The sequence below is a fragment of the Heliangelus exortis genome, chromosome 3, assembly GCF_036169615.1.
Source record: "Heliangelus exortis chromosome 3, bHelExo1.hap1, whole genome shotgun sequence".
NCBI classification, from domain to species: Eukaryota; Metazoa; Chordata; class Aves; order Apodiformes; family Trochilidae; genus Heliangelus; species Heliangelus exortis.
This window is the reverse complement of record NC_092424.1, coordinates 31,957,210-31,973,514: the sequence shown is the minus strand read 5'-3', so window position 1 is coordinate 31,973,514 and position 16,305 is coordinate 31,957,210. Positions and strand designations below refer to the sequence as shown.

At 40.0% G+C, this 16,305-nt stretch overlaps 1 protein-coding gene across 10 annotated transcripts in view; it reads right to left on the bottom strand.

Moving 5' to 3' along the window:
- The window catches only part of CDC42BPA (CDC42 binding protein kinase alpha), a 192,403-nt gene that overhangs the window by 49,203 nt on the left and 126,895 nt on the right, over positions 1-16,305 (bottom strand). For all 10 annotated transcript variants that reach the window (XM_071739874.1, XM_071739878.1, XM_071739877.1 and 7 more), the window contains 2 exons: positions 15,675-15,780; positions 13,990-14,114 (listed from right to left, as the gene is read on the bottom strand). In XM_071739874.1, coding sequence (XP_071595975.1) covers positions 13,990-14,114; positions 15,675-15,780 — 231 coding nt within the window. The remainder of the gene's footprint in view (positions 1-13,989; positions 14,115-15,674; positions 15,781-16,305) is intronic.

The window sequence follows — 16,305 nt, the reverse complement described above, 5'->3', positions numbered from 1 at the left end:
TATGAAGAAAAAAACAAAACTCTCGTCAACAAAATAGCAACAAAATAGCAACAAAACCAGGAAAAGAAGCACAATACAAACCAAAATCATAAAACATAAAAAAAAAAAAAAAAAAAATACAGAAAACCTCACAAAACTAAGTCTCTCCTGCTTTGCAGTTTCATGAAACAATAAGCATCACTAAGTCAAGGAATAAAAACTCAAAAGCTTCATATGTAAGTGAATAATGTATGTCTCAGTATAAATGTCAACTAACTGAAATTGACAATGTGGGAAAGAAACAGGATTCAACCTATTTTTATGGAGTAAATTAAGAAAAAAGTATATATCCACATAATATTGGAACTAGTGGTTGACTTCATTCTATCAGCAGAATTTTAGAACCAGTAGTTACTATCAAACAGTGATGTTCTTTCAAGAAATGCTAATTAAGTATTGACTCTAATTCTAATGTTATTAACCAGAATAAGCCAAATGAGGCTCTCCAGTCCTCTGAGCTTGCTTTCTATCAAGACATGTTTTCTGAATGTAAGCACAAGGACATGTCTGTTTTTCAGATTCTTTGATCATCATTTACAAAGAAAAAAAACAACTTTCTTTCTTCACTTTATCTCAGGTACCAACATATAAAATAGAGCTGCTAAAAATTTACTTCACTGAAACTAAGTAGCTTACGAAAAATGTAAAACAAACACAAAAACAAAGGAAAAACAAAACAAACCCAACAAAAAAAAAAAAAACAAAAAAACCACAACCAAAAAACCCAAACAAAAACCCAAGCCCCAACTTCTCCTGCCATCACCTTTCACCTTATATCCCCGGCTCTGACATACCTTGCTCACAGAAGAACAAATTAAGTTCTGCAACACCAGGGCATAATCAAGTCTCTGAGTTGGTCTTAGAGACCTTAAGTCTAATACTACAGCAACAATACACACAGGAAAGTTTAGGCTGTGGTCTAAGTAATGAATCTCATATAGTTTTAGGTAACTTAATAGGAAACTGGTAAAATAGCCCAATATTTATTGTGCCATATAGGTCCCTCCTCATGGAAGCTGATTAAAAACCTCAGATATTTGGCTTAAGATGCACAGACACTTCAGGCTCTGCATTCTGAAAAGAAGAGCATGCAATAGCCTCAAAGAGATGTTTCATGGAACCTGCAGAAATCTAAAAAATTAAAATATATAGTAATTTTAAAAGAAAATCTATACTAAGACAGGAAATACAAACAGTACACTAGATGGCGACATTCTCTAGATAATGAGATAGCATTGATTAAACTTGGGAACGCAAGAGTTCTTTTTGGATTGCTACTGTTTTGCTGGGGGTTGGGGTGGGGGTGCTGTTTGGTTAAAAGCAAGAGTGGTAAAGTTACTCGTAGTAATTTTTCTCTCCTTGCCCCCTTTTTCGAAGAGGTCTCTAACAAGTACATCAAAAGGTGTAAAGAAGAAAGGTTAAGTTCTGCTTAGGGTAATTTCTTTCATTATTGAAAATTGAGATTAGATTAACTGTTCCGTTTTCACACAGAATGTAAGTGTCCCTGAAATCTTGGTTCTTTAACCACAAGGAACCTAGAACAGTCATATAGAACAAATTCCTTTAAAATTTAATTATATTTTTTAGTAGGAGCCAAATTTATGACAACCTTAAAATAACCAGTGACCAATATCTAGTATGCTACTGTCAAGCTGCAAGGAACCTCAGGCTCTCTGTGTCTCTATTCAGCAAACTTTACAATACAATATGGACATAAAGGACTAGAGATTTTTTGCTGAACAGCAAGGGTCCTGAAGTCCTGGGATCTAATGCCAAAGCTGCATCTTAACCCAATTTATCTGTGCCAAGGAAGTCTGTGGAACATGACTTCCATTTCTCATCGAGCTTCTCAAGCCTTCAGATGACTATGCTCAAAGCCTCCAGCTTAATTATTTTACCCCTACCTTCTCCAATAACATTTATTTTTTAAAAACGACTTCTCTAACAATTTTCAACATTTCACACTGCTCCCAAACCCTGAAATTTATCCCTGTCCTCCAGAATTTCTGCCTCACACATAATTATCCTTGGATTAGTATTACCTCAAACACAATGCATCTCAGAATTTTTCATGTTTTGAACTTCTTACAGATATTTTGCTAAACCTTTTGTACAATTTGTGTGTACCTTCTTCTGAGAACAACCAGATTTAGAGAAAAAAAAACCACAAACTTGAGGCTTTTTCTCACTTGATTTAGTTCAGAAGTGTTTGGGTTTTATTTTTTTTTTAATGTGTGGTGTTTTCTTTTCTTTTTTTTTTTTTTTTTCCATGAAACTAATAACTAAGATTAAATCAACCATAGTAGAGTTGATTGGAAAGATCTCTAGTCAGCAGCAGAATATTAACTGAATATTCTGGTAAGCAACAATCACAGCTTCTGGCCACCTGAATCTAAGTCTAACATTCCCTTTATAGTTAAATCAGGCAGCAGTTAGCTTACAGAGAGAGATTAATAAGTTAAGATTCTTCTCAAGTACTCTGGAAATTGCTACCAACATTTCCATCAACCTTTCTGCAACAGAAAAGAAGTATGGTACACAATGACATTTAAAAGTTTCCTTTTTACTGTGACTGCATTAACTTCCTATGCAATGAATCTCCTTCCTGTCTCCCTTAGGAAAAATTATAGCTGACTATAAAAGCCTCAGTATTTCTTACTCTTCTCAAGGAATGATGAGTGATTCAGCTTATATAAACTTGTCAATATAACAGCTCCCTTAAGACTGAGCAATCTATGAGGCTCTATTGCTACCATGTAAGAATTTGCAATGTAAGTTTGATTGAAGTGCTTGTATCAAGATTTTGGGTGTAGTTATGGTACCTTGGGATAAATAATAGCAAAAGCAAAAAGTCTTTTGTAGATTTGTTGTAAACAAGATGCAAGAATGAACAACAAGACAGCAGGGAAAGGCTAAAGGGAACATGATACGACACTAAAATAATTCACAAGTTTAATAAAAATAATAATTTAGGGCCCAAGGAGTCATAAAGTGACAATCCTAAGCATCCAAAATGTGGATTCTATCAGTGGGGCAGATTTCCTGAGAAAGATACCTATTAGATGGCAAAACTTTTACAGAAAGGGACTACTTAGGTTGGTGTTACTTAAAACAGGGCTAGAATAAAACCCTTGAACTATCATAGGCAGCTGAGCAAACTGTTTACAAAACCAATAATCAGTCCCATCTACTGCCTCCTATTCTTCATGCATTATGGTACAAAAAGAAGATGGTAGGAAAAGCAAATTTCTAAAAGGTGGGAATTATGCACCCAAAATACATATGATAAAGTAATATCATACGAAAGTGTTAGCTTTGAAGGAGCCACAAGTTCTACCCTGCTTCATTAGCTCCAAGGCATTCTGCTGTCATATGTATGGATTTAAATTGCATGTTCTTCTGAAGAAAATATAGGCTTGTGACTGATGAAATGAGATCACTTTTCTTTGAAATTAGGTTTTTCTTTTGAACTGTTTAGCAATAGTCTATATGGTTAAACACATCATATAGCGCTCTGTGTTTCACAAAAAAAAAAAAAAAAAAATCCCCAGAGAAGGATCCAGTTTCTGAATGAAGTGCTGGATTTTAAGGACAACAAATGGACATGAGTAGGTTATCTGGGTAACAATAAGAAAAAAGTGTGAGCCAAGATTGGTCTCACATAATTGAAAAAAATTGGCACACGCAATGAGAAATATGGAGGGAAAAATAAGGTGTATACTATGATTAAAAACTGGAACCCAGGCAAAGATTTTAAATCTCATTAATGTTTGCTCACAGTACTTTTAATTTTTTAAAAAAATCTAATCCCACCTTCTAGTACCCTGCAGTGTTATCTAATATATATGAGATACTTTATCGTATACCTGAACCCCACAAATAGTACATCTTAATATTTTAAGTACTCTCAGATACTGGAGAAGGGACATTCTTGATGGTTCTTGGCACATTTTTACACAATGTTAAGTAAAATAATCCACAATTAATTCTGATTTGTCTTTTTCCAGAATGGAAAAGTTTTATGAGTCCTTTCACGTGTATATCTGAAAAATGGGGTTCAGTTACCTTAGTGCATTAAGACAAATATTCCCTTAAACCAATATGGAGTGTAAAAGAACAGATTTGTATCTCTTGGGTTTTTTTCTGAATAAACATTTCTGATTGACTAGGAATTTAGTGCTCATTGAAACAACTTTTTTTTTGTTTTGTTTTAAATTCCTGTGCAGACCATCTACTATGGCCACAGAAAACAGAGAGAAGATTTAAAAGGAACACAGAAAGTGAATCCTTCACATTTTTATCATCTGCTGCAAATAAAATGCCGCAAGACACTATGGACTTTTTAACACAGACAGGCATTACATTATTTCATGTAAGAAACAATTTTTAAAGCACTTCCAGAAACCCAGAGGACAACCCTGCTTTCTTGTTAGGGATTCACATGGCTATGTTAAGAAGCCAAACTTCTCTGTGTTTGGACAACAAAATGATACTGACATGACAATACCAAACCAGGTTTCATTAAAACAAATATTTCCCAATTTTGCTTTGACACAACAAATTTTATTTTCCCATGAGATGGGAAAAATGGGGGGGAAAATAATAATCAAATTTATAACCAAAAAAAGATTAGTATATGATGATGAAATTTTCACAGAAGTGAATGATCTTTAAAAAAAAAAGTTTGGATGCAAACAGTTTTTGTAGGTGCTGAACACTGAAACGGTATATATAAAAGGGGAAGGAAGAGAAGTAGGCATGGAGAGGAAAAATAAAGGCCATCTAAACAAAACAATCTTTTTCTCTTAGTAAGTTTGAAACAGGAAAGGATCTCAACAGATCAATTCCTGTGGGAAAAGGAGAGCAGGCCAAGTTGGTTGTGTGAATTTATCTAATGTAGAATTAGAACTAGTGATCATAACCGGTACAATTCAAGACTAAACCGAGAAAAGACCAGGCAAAGCAGTCCAAACTCATAATTTTCCACTGTTTCAGTTAGGAGCAAAACAGCTTTCCACTGTTACAGCGAAAAGCAAAACAAGGCCTAACGAAACTAGCTTTCTGCCTGAGAAATAATTGGGAGTGTAAATCTCGTTTTAGATCAAGGCACCGCCAAGGCCAGGGAGGTGCCAGCTTGGCCCCAAAAGCATGTGAACATCTGCACAAGGAGAACATAAAGATGCCACAACCAGCAGATAAGAGGAAAGTTATGGCTGGGGCCCGATATCCATAGAACAACATGAAGCCACCTGGAATCAAGGGAGATAGAAGTTTAACCCTAAGAGGGACATATCCCCGAGAGAACAACTCCGCCCAGACTCCACCTGGTTCCGCCCAGACTCCACCTGGTTCCGCCCAGACTCCGCCTGTTATGAATATTATAATTACCTGTCGTAATCTTATGAATATGCATGAAAGGCTGTATAAATACCCTAACCCTACCCCCCCCCCGAGCTGGAACTCTCTGTCCAGCGTGAGCTGGGAGTTCCCCGGATCCGTGAATAAATACCTTTGCTGTTTAAAGACTCAAAACTTTGTCTCTAAACAGTTTATTCGGCCTTTTTGGGCTTCATTTTTGGTGACCCAGATGGGACAAGGGCTCCGTCGTGCCGAGACCCGGGGGGGGCTCGGGGACGCTTTTGGGGCCCCCTGACGAATTTTCCCGTCGGAAAAGCCTCCCTACCCCCTTGGTTCTACGCGCCGATGGACACCAGACCTTCCTCATACTGAAAAGGTATTTATATTTGCTTAGGTTTTAAAAGCCTTTGGGAAAAGGTGGGGGGGGGAGAGTCCCCCAGGATTTATGGGGGTTTGAGTCCCCTAGGATTTATAGGGACGCGGGGGGACGCCCCCAGGCTGGCAGGTTCGAGTCCGGTTCAGCTCTGAGATCGTCCCTCTCCGGGGTTTGAGTCCCCAGGAGAATGGTTTGGTATTAATAACAGGCTTTGTTAATGCTGTGATCATTGATTCTGGGTTGTACTATTTTGTTGTGCTATTTTGTTGTGCTATTTGGTTGTGCTATTTGGTTGTGCTATTTGGTTGTGCTATTTTGTGTGCTGTTTTGGCTGTGCTGTTTTGGTTGCGCCGCTCTTAGGTAAATTAAGGGTTTTGAGGGTTTGTTGCGCCACTCTTAGGTAAACTAAGTGTTTCGAGGGTTCGTTGCTCCGCTTTTAGGAAAATTAAGGGTTTTGAGGGTCTGTTGCGCCGCCTTTAGGGAAATTAAATGTTTTAAGTGGTTGTGTGTCCCTACCGAAGAAAACATCCATAGCTTCATCTTCGGGGGGGAGGGGGGGGCATACCGGGGTCCTTTGCTGCGGCCACGGCGAGTATTTGTGGGTTTTAGCACTCCTTGTGACCGTAGGCGGTAAAGCGACATATAAGGTCTTTGTGTAAAATTATACCTAGGCAAGGTTCTGACTGAAAGTGTGTATGTGTGCATGAGAGGGAGTAACTGAGACGCAATATAATTGCGAAGCAAGTGCGGAGTCCCGATTTGCGTTTCCGTGTCACCCGAGAGGGGGCCGGCCAGAGACGGACGAAGCGATTGGTGTGAATGTGGGTTGTTAAAACAAAATAAGCGCTTGAATGCTAAAATAAGTTGAGTAAGGTGTTGAAATTGTAAGTTGCTGAGATCTGAATAGGGTTTGGTAATCCAGAGAGGGCCTCTATAGTTGCAGTGTCTTGAGCATACATAATGGGGACTGTACTAAGCAAGGAGGTTAATACCAGAACCCCTTTGGGATGTGTTCTGAAACATTGGAAAGAGATTCGTAAGATTCCGGGAGGAAACATAAGGAAAAGGACTCTTGTGAAATATTGCCAAGATTGGTGGCCTCTGTATAAGCTAGATGAAGGAGAAAAGTGGCCACCAGAAGGAAGTGTGAACTATAATACCCTCCTACAGCTTCTGCTGTTTCTTCGTAGATTGGAAAAGGGGGATGAAGTAATATACGCAGACATGTTCTTTACTTTAAGGAATAACCCACAATGGCAAATAGATTGTGGAGTAAATGTACCACCTCAAGATCCCTTTGTTTTAGCCTTAGAACGGGACCGGAAAAGCAGCAAAGTAAAAGAACGTTGCTGTGATGCCTGTAGTATAGGGGAACGATGCCTTAAGCTAAAAGAAAAAGACGGTGAAACAGAAAGTACCATTAGCCTCCAGGAATATCAACCTCTTGCGCCTGGAGGAGGGGTGCTGCCATATGGGGCACCGCCGTCAGTGCTCCAGCAGAAGGTTTACAGAAGCTCCTTAGAATCAGGAGGTGAGAGAAGCGAAGCATTAGAAGGTGTTACACAAGAGCCAGTAGGGGAAGACAAAGACGAGGAGAAAGTCCTGCAAGAAACAGGAAAAAGGATAAAGAAGGGAAAGAACAAAGTAAGCACTGAGGACTTAGGAGATGATCCCGAAGAAGGATCTAGCCATCCATATTACACCCGGGCGGCTGAACGAAAGGATAAGGAAAGGCAGGAAGAGATGGTAAGAATAGAAGCAGAAAAAGCTAAATTGGAAATAGAGAAGGCAGAATTAGAAGCAAAGAAAGCTTGGGTGAAGGCCAAAGCCGAAATAGAAAAGGCAAAACTAAAAGCAGAGGAAGCAAGAATAGAGGCAGAAATGAAGACTAAAGCTCAGGCAGAAGAGGAAAGAGCTGAGGAGGGAAAAGAAACCCCAGAGACTGAGGGAAAGGAGGTCCCAGAGAGCTACATGATAGCCCCTCGTCGACAAATAATGCCTAGATTAGGAGAACAAGCACGGGTAAGAGTACCATTTACCACGAGCGACCTTAACAATTGGAGGGAGGAAGCGAAGAATTTTAGGACTGATCCAGAGGGGGTTGCTAGAAGGTTTGAATTAATCTCAAAGAATTTAGACGTTGATTGGGAGGATATCGATCTGATGCTGTCGGAGTTAACAGAGACAGAAAAAGATCTTGTTTTAAGAACTGGAAGGGAACAGGCTGCAATCCTACGGGAGCCTGTGGATGTAGTGTTTCCAGCTAGTAATCCAAACTGGGATCCAAACCACCCTCGCCAATATGATTTATTGCTGCAATACAGAAGGTTAATTGCACAGAGCTTGCGGAGAGCAATACCGAAAGCAGTAAACTGGGGAGCCCTGTTTGAAGTCAGACAAGGGCCAAGCGAAACACCATCAGAATTTTTAGACAGGCTTAGAAAGGCAATGAGACAATATACCCCCTTAGATCCGGCATCGGATCTAGGTAAGCAACAACTGCTCGGGTTGGTGATGGGGCAGTGTTGTGCGGATATCAGGAAAAAGTTACAAAAGCTCGAACATCCTGCTAATAAAGACCTAGAAGTTCTAATGAATGTAGCCTGGAAAGTGTACAATAATAGGGAAAAGACAGAAAGTAAGAAACTCGCTAGGGTTATTACAGCAGTACAATCAACTCCGGGGTTCCCAGAAGCAAATGCTAGAGGTAGAGGGCGTGATTATTTCACGAGAGGGAGAGGAAAGTTCCAGCAAAGCAGGACAGGCCCTAATCAGTGTTTCTATTGTCAGCAAACGGGGCACTGGCAACGAGATTGTCCTAAGCGTAATAAGGAACTGAAGGGGGCCTCCGTCGTCCCTGTTACGCATAATGATAATAACTGAGGGGGACCGGTGAGTCGTTCCCTAGCAGACCCACTGGTTAAAATAGAGCTAGGGGAAGGTAAAATGGAACTGGATTTCCTAATCGACACTGGAGCTACCTATTCAGTCTTAAATCAAGAATTAATACCAAAAACAGGTGAATTTGTGCAAGTGGTTGGGGCGACGGGCCAACCAGAAAAGGCTTTCTTTTTGAAACCCCTTAAGTATAAGATTGGGAAACAGATGGGGATTCATCAATTCTTATATTTACCTAATTCTCCAAAGCCTCTACTAGGAAGAGACTTGTTGGAGAATTTAGGGGCAGTAATAAAATTTGATAGAGATAAATTTGAACTCCAGGTAAATGAAGAGCAATTGATAGCAGCCCTGAGTCTAACTATCAGTTGTGCTAGACTAGAACCTGGTAATCATAGCATCGACCGAATCATAAACGGAACATATCCGGCAGTGTGGGCAACTGATATACCTGGAAAGTCAAAACTTGCCGCCCCCATCGTTACTGAATTAATACCAGGGGCTAGATCAGTGAACAGAAAACAATACCCCCTGAGATTAGAAGACAGGAAGGGAATTGAGCCATTAATAGAGAGGTTTTTAGAATTGGGACTATTCATAGAATGTGAATCAGATTTCAATACCCCAATATTACCAGTCAAAAAGCCAAATGGGACCTACAGACTGGTACAAGATTTGAGAGCAGTAAATGAGATTACTAAGACTTTGCACCCAGTGGTAGCCAATCCTTACACACTCTTGACAAAACTAAAAGATAATCTAATTTGGTTTACAGTGTTAGATCTGAAAGATGCATTCTTCTGCCTTACCTTAGCCTCAGAAAGCCAAAAGATTTTTGCCTTCGAATGGGAGTTTGTTGGTAAGGGAAGGGAAACACAACTAACCTGGACGGTGTTACCCCAAGGTTACAAAAATAGTCCTACGATATTTGGTAGGCAATTGGCCAGAGAATTGGAACAGTGGGAACGGCCACCAGGAGAGGGCACACTCCTGCAATATGTGGATGATTTACTGATAGCAACTGAAACAGAAGAACAATGTATTGAGTGGACTATCTCGTTGTTAAATTTCCTGGGTCTAAATGGTTATCGAGTCTCCCAACAGAAAGTACAGCTGGTGCAAGAAAAGGTGGTCTACCTAGGATATGAGATCTCTGGAGGACAGCGATCCCTAGGAACTGTGAGGAAAGAAGCCATCTGCCAGATCCCTAGACCTGAAACAGTGAGAGACCCGCGAGCCTTCCTAGGAATGACAGGTTGGTGTCACCTGTGGATATACCAGTACGGGATACATGCCAAACCTCTGTATGATTTATTGAAAGAGTCTAAAAATATTCTAGTCTGGACTCCTGAGGCAGAAACAGCTTTCAAAAGACTGAAACAAGAGCTGATGAAAGCTCCGGCATTGGGCCTTCCCGATGTAACGAAACCATTTTGGCTGTTCTCACATGAACGCCAGGGAATGGCCTTAGGAGTCCTTGCTCAACAACTGGGGCCATACAAAAGAGCTGTGGCTTACTTCTCTAAGCAACTAGATGAAGTAAGTAAAGGTTGGCCCACATGCTTGAAGGCAGTGGCTGCAGTGATCATAAACATAGAAGAGGCCAGAAAACTCACTATGGGCCAGAAAATGACTGTATTAGTCTCCCACACTGTATCTGCAGTGCTGGAGCAGAAAGGTGGCCATTGGCTGTCACCTTCCCGGTTCCTGAAGTACCAGGCAATCTTAGCTGAGTCAGATGACATAACCATTCAAGTGACTAACGTTGTCAACCCAGCATCATTCCTAGAAGGAAGAGTGTCAGCAGAGCCGATCGAGCATGACTGCCTAGGAACCATCGAGGCAGTGTACTCCAGTCGTCCGGATCTCCAAGAAGAACCACTCGAAGGGGCAGATGACTGGTTCTCGGATGGCAGTAGCTTCGTAAAGCAGGGAGTAAGGATGGCTGGCTACGCAGTAACTACAACAGAGCAGGTAATTGAATCGGGTCCTTTACCTGCAGGAACTTCGGCACAGAAGGCTGAACTAATAGCTCTTACCCGAGCCCTTGAGTTAGCGAGAGGAAAGAGAATTAACATATGGATGGATTCTAAGTACGCCTTCTCCGTCGTGCATGCCCATGGGGCAATCTGGAAGGAGCGGGGACTGCTGACTGCCCAGGGAAAACCCATAAAATACACAGAAGAAATCCTACAGTTGCTGGAGGCTGTTCAGCTCCCTACCCAAGTGGCCATAATGCATTGCAAGGGACACCTGAAAGGTAACACTGTTCCAGAAAGGGGTAACAGAACAGCCGATGCAGAAGCTAAATTAGCTGCTGCAAGGGCCAAAGACCTAGTCTTGGCCCTGGTACCAGAAGAACTAGATACTAAGTTTGAGCCAGAGTACCAGGAATCGGACCATAAGTGGATACAAAGGAATAAAGGTAAGATTTTAGATAATGGATGGGGTCAGTTAGAAACTGGACAGCTAGTACTGCCAGAGAAGTTAATATGGCAACTTGTAAAAACAGAACATAGCAAGGCCCATTGGGGATTAGATCCCCTTTATCATTATTTAAAAGCTAGAATAGCAGGGCCAAAGTTATTCATGGCAGTGAAACAGGTCACATCCCAATGTGAGCGCTGTTTGAAAAATAATCCAAACACAGGAACAAGGGTACACCAGGGGGTAATTGATAGAGGAAAATTCCCGGGGGAGGTGTGGCAAATTGATTTTTCTGAGCTCCCCAGGAAAGGGGGGTATAAATACCTCTTGGTTATGACAGATACATTTTCTGGGTGGCCTGAAGCACTCCCATGCAGAACAAACAAAGAAAGAGAAGTAACTAAAGTCTTGTTCAATGAAATCATTCCGAGGTTTGGGGTGCCTAGGAGCATCTCCTCAGACAGAGGCTTGCACTTTTGTGCTAAAATTGTACGAGCAATAAGTAAGGCACTGCAGATCAAATGGCAATTGCACACGCCCTATAGACCTCAAGCTAGTGGGCAAGTAGAAAAGATGAATCATCTTATTAAACAGCAAATTGCAAAAATATGCCAAGAAACTAACTTGCAGTGGCACCAAGCCTTACCTATTGCTCTAATCAGACTAAGGGTAAAGCCTCGCTCAAAGGAAAAACTGAGCCCGTTTGAAATTTTATATGGGAGACCTTATGCAATGCAGCCTGTAACTAGTGAGGCTGTAGATCAAATAGGTAATCAATATGTGTATGATTATGTTATAGCTGTGGGAAAGTACTTTGATAAGAATGCCGCGGTGGTGATGGGTCACCAACCTAAACAACCTGAGTGTAAACTGCATCCTTTTAATCCTGGTGATTGGGTATATGTGCAGAACCTTTCAGGGAAACCTTTGCAAGAAAAGTGGGAAGGACCCTTCCAAGTGTTGCTCACCACCTTCACTGCAGTTCGTATGAAAGAGCGACCCACCTGGATCCACTACTCCCGGATCAAACGGGCCCCTGAACATTGCCAAGAACGCTCCTGAAAGAGCCTGACACTATGAACTTGGGATCCTTTGTGTTGGTACCTGGACTCTGGATAAGTATATGTATCCCACAATAACGACTGATCACAGATTTAGCACGTAAACGGTAAAATGTGTGGCGGTGCATGTATTCAAACGTTATGCATTAATGTCTTTATCAATCATTGCCATGAGTACTAATTTTTATGCATGAAATTTTACTAGGTTTGTAGGCTGTTCGTTGATTGTTATCATTACTAGATTATTTTGTTCCTGTAGCCACGATGTAATTAATTGAAGCTAGATACACTTCATATCATAGCATAGCGAATTCTCAAGTTGAATAATATTACCCCAGCGATGTGGGAATGTGGCCAGTAACTCACACCCATTGGAACACTTCCTTGGAACTCGACGAAAGAATTCGTAAGTTCTAAGGAAAGGGGGGAAATGAAACAGGAAAGGATCTCAACAGATCAATTCCTGTGGGAAAAGGAGAGCAGGCCAAGTTGGTTGTGTGAATTTATCTAATGTAGAATTAGAACTAGTGATCATAACCGGTACAATTCAAGACTAAACCGAGAAAAGACCAGGCAAAGCAGTCCAAACTCATAATTTTCCACTGTTTCAGTTAGGAGCAAAACAGCTTTCCACTGCTACAGTGAAAAGCAAAACAAGGCCTAACGAAGCTAGCTTTCTGCCTGAGAAATAATTGGGAGGGTAAATCTCGTTTTAGATCAAGGCACCACCAAGGCCAGGGAGTTGCCAGCTTGGCCCCAAAAGCATGTGAACATCTGCACAAGGAGAACATAAAGATGCCACAACCAGCAGACAAGAGGAAAGTTATGGCTGGGGCCCGATATCCATAGAACAACATGAAGCCACCTGGAATCAAGGGAGATAGAAGTTTAACCCTAAGAGGGACATATCCCCGAGAGAACAACTCCGCCCAGACTCCACCTGGTTCTGCCCAGACTCCACCTGGTTCTGCCCAGACTCCACCTGGTTCTGCCCAGACTCCACCTGGTTCTGCCCAGACTCCACCTGGTTCCGCCCAGACACCAACTGTTATGAATATTATAATTACCTGTCATAATCTTATGAATATGCATGAAAGGCTGTATAAATACCCTAACCCTACCCTCCCCCAAGTGTGAACTCTCTGTCCAGCGTGAGCTGGGAGTTCCCCGGATCCGTGAATAAATACCTTTGCTGTTTAAAGACTCAGAACTTTGTCTCTAAACAGTTTATTCGGCCTTTTTGGGCTTCAAGTTCAATATCAGCTTTTTCTTAATTTATTAGAACTAGATGGAAGACTTTAGAAACATAACATCATTATCAAAAGTATGGTAAGAAACATCACTTGACTGGCTTTGTGGCACATTTAAATGCCTTCCTTGTAAAAAAAAAAAAAAAAAAAATCACAGAAAAGTTGCTCCACATTTGTTTCATTCTGACAGATGACAAGCAGATGAAGGCAATTGATGCTGAGACACAAATACTCTCAGCCACTGCTTTTCCCAGGCTTGCTCTGAGTTGGAGGAGTAAGCTCAGCACATGACTCCTTCCAGCATTCTTCCAAAGCCACAAGCCATACCAAATGGCAATGATTCTTCTGCACTTAAAGTTGTATCTGATATGACACTTTTGCACTTAGGGAGGAACACATTTTTCCACATTTAGATATTATTAAAACTTCAAGCAAAAATAGAGCAGAATCTGTGATGGGTGTGAAATTTCACCAAAGCACTTGCTCGTGCCATGTGCAAGTGTGAAAACTTGGTAACAGTTCTACCACATACTGAGGGTTTCTGTAATGGTATTAGAACAGAATATTCCAGAATATTCACCATTGGATGATCTCAGTAATTTGGGCCTCCCAATGGGCTACGGACTCCTTTTTATCCGCCAGGTCTCTCATCTCCTCTTCCAGTTGCCGGTTATTCATACTCAGCCTCTCAAACATGGTGGTGAGCTGAATGAGAATTTAAACTTGATGAAGTTATTTGCTGCTGTGACTCCATCTCTGTGAAGAGCCAAAGCTGTGTTCCCCTCTCCCACACTGTGCATGTCCTTTAAAAACTGGTACTATCCATTACAATAAACACCATGTAACAATAAAAGCCAGAAACTCTTCTCATGTATGACCATAACCGTACTGAACAGCCAATTTTTAGGACTAGAACTACATTTTTACTCTAGCAAATTAATTAGTTTTCTGAGAATTAGTCTCCAAATACCTCTATGACTCTTAGAGAGGTTCTGCTCTGCACCATGCAGATGTGGAATGTTCTATATAGAAAAAAAGAAAAAAGCAAGGGCACAAAAGTTGTTATAGCTCCAATAAAGCTGCCAAACCTGTCCCGTGTTTAGCAGTCATGGGGAATGACAGACTTAATAGATACAGGCATGAATCCATCCTGAGATTCTCCAAGTGTCTCATGTTCCCCTATTTTTCATTTTATTTACTTGCAGAAAGGGAAATTATAATTAAATGCACATCTGTAAGTGCAATATGCTATACTTGAGCAATTAATCTTTTGTGTTCACATAGCTGTCACTCATATAAGCACATTCTACAAGACAAAAGCCACATCTAACCTGAGTTGGTATTGGGAAATAAACCTTTACGCTAAATAATTACTCAGAAAATCAAAATGGAATCAAAGACCAGATAGACTTTCTAGAAAGTCCTGCTTATGAGAATGACTCTCATTTGAAATGCTTTTTTAGAACTGAAATACATTAACAAATCAAAATTATTTAAAAAAAATATCAGTTTTAAATCTGTTCTTTTTACTCATGAGTACTCCACTCTGTATTTGTCATTTAAATGGGCTTATGATTTAAACATGCTTATTACGACTAGCCTCTTATATTGGACTAAACCTATATATAGGCATATATATATATATATAGTACAAGTCCTATACTGGTGTAATTATATCCTTTAACTTGAACACTGACATGCAAACATTGAAGAACACTGTACTTTCATCATATTTTCACAAAATATAATGCACTACAAAAAGAATAGACAAGTTTGGCAAGACTTGTCCAATCCACAATGAACTTGAATACCTGTCAAAATGAAAAATGAAAAGAGAATCTAAACGTATGAAACATAATTATTTCTTGCTGAACATACTTGATCTGTACTTAATATCTTAAAAGTAACACTTAGTGAGTAGGAGGGGCTCTGCTATTTTGTAGTTATTGATATGCAGATACACTCTAGGTAATCATATCGTTAACTACATATTTTAATATTTGGGTCATACGATGAATTATACTTAAGATAATGTCTAAAAGTAATCTTACAAAACTCTAAGACCACATAAGCCACTTTCTACACATAAATATGTAAATGCACACTGCACACATTCTCAAGTTTAGATTCATGTAGATACTCTATGTTCACCACTTTTTCTGTAGTATTAATTCCTGATATCAATTAAGAATTAGTAATAACCAATACAGCTCTACACTGTCTAATTTGTACAGAGCATACCATAGTTGTAAACTCAGGACTTACCTTTTCAAGTTCATTTGAAAGTTTTTTGTTTTCCTCTGTTAGCAGTATTTTTTCTCGTTCATACTTCTGTTTGAACTGTGTTTCAAATTCCTCTCTTTCATTTTGGCTAAGAAACAAAATGAAGGAGAATTATAAAGTTTCTTATTCGAAAACTTGCAACACTATTAATTTAAATGAATAAAGATCAATGCACACACTAGCTGAAAGGGAAGTACTATGTCAGTAATACCACAGCCTGATAAAATTAAGTAAGTAATGTATACTAGCATCTCAAAATTCAGTCATCTCTCTTATAGTCCTACCATTAGAAAATGATCTATCCTTTAGAACTGAATTAACAGACCTCCACTGAACTAAGGTTCAATCAACCTACTTATATGTATTTTATTATTTAGGTGGAACCTCAAACACGGAGCAGCTGGAATTCTCCATTTCAAAGTATATATCAGAATTTTAAGACACTTAGCAAATTCTTCACTCATAGAAACATTATTTTAACTCAGACATCTCTATAATTCCAAGTTCCACACAGAATGACAGGCAAAACTGATTGCATATAAAACCAGAATATACAGATGATGTAGTAAGAGTACTTGGGTCTCTGGTGAGAGAAGCTTAAATGAGTTATTGA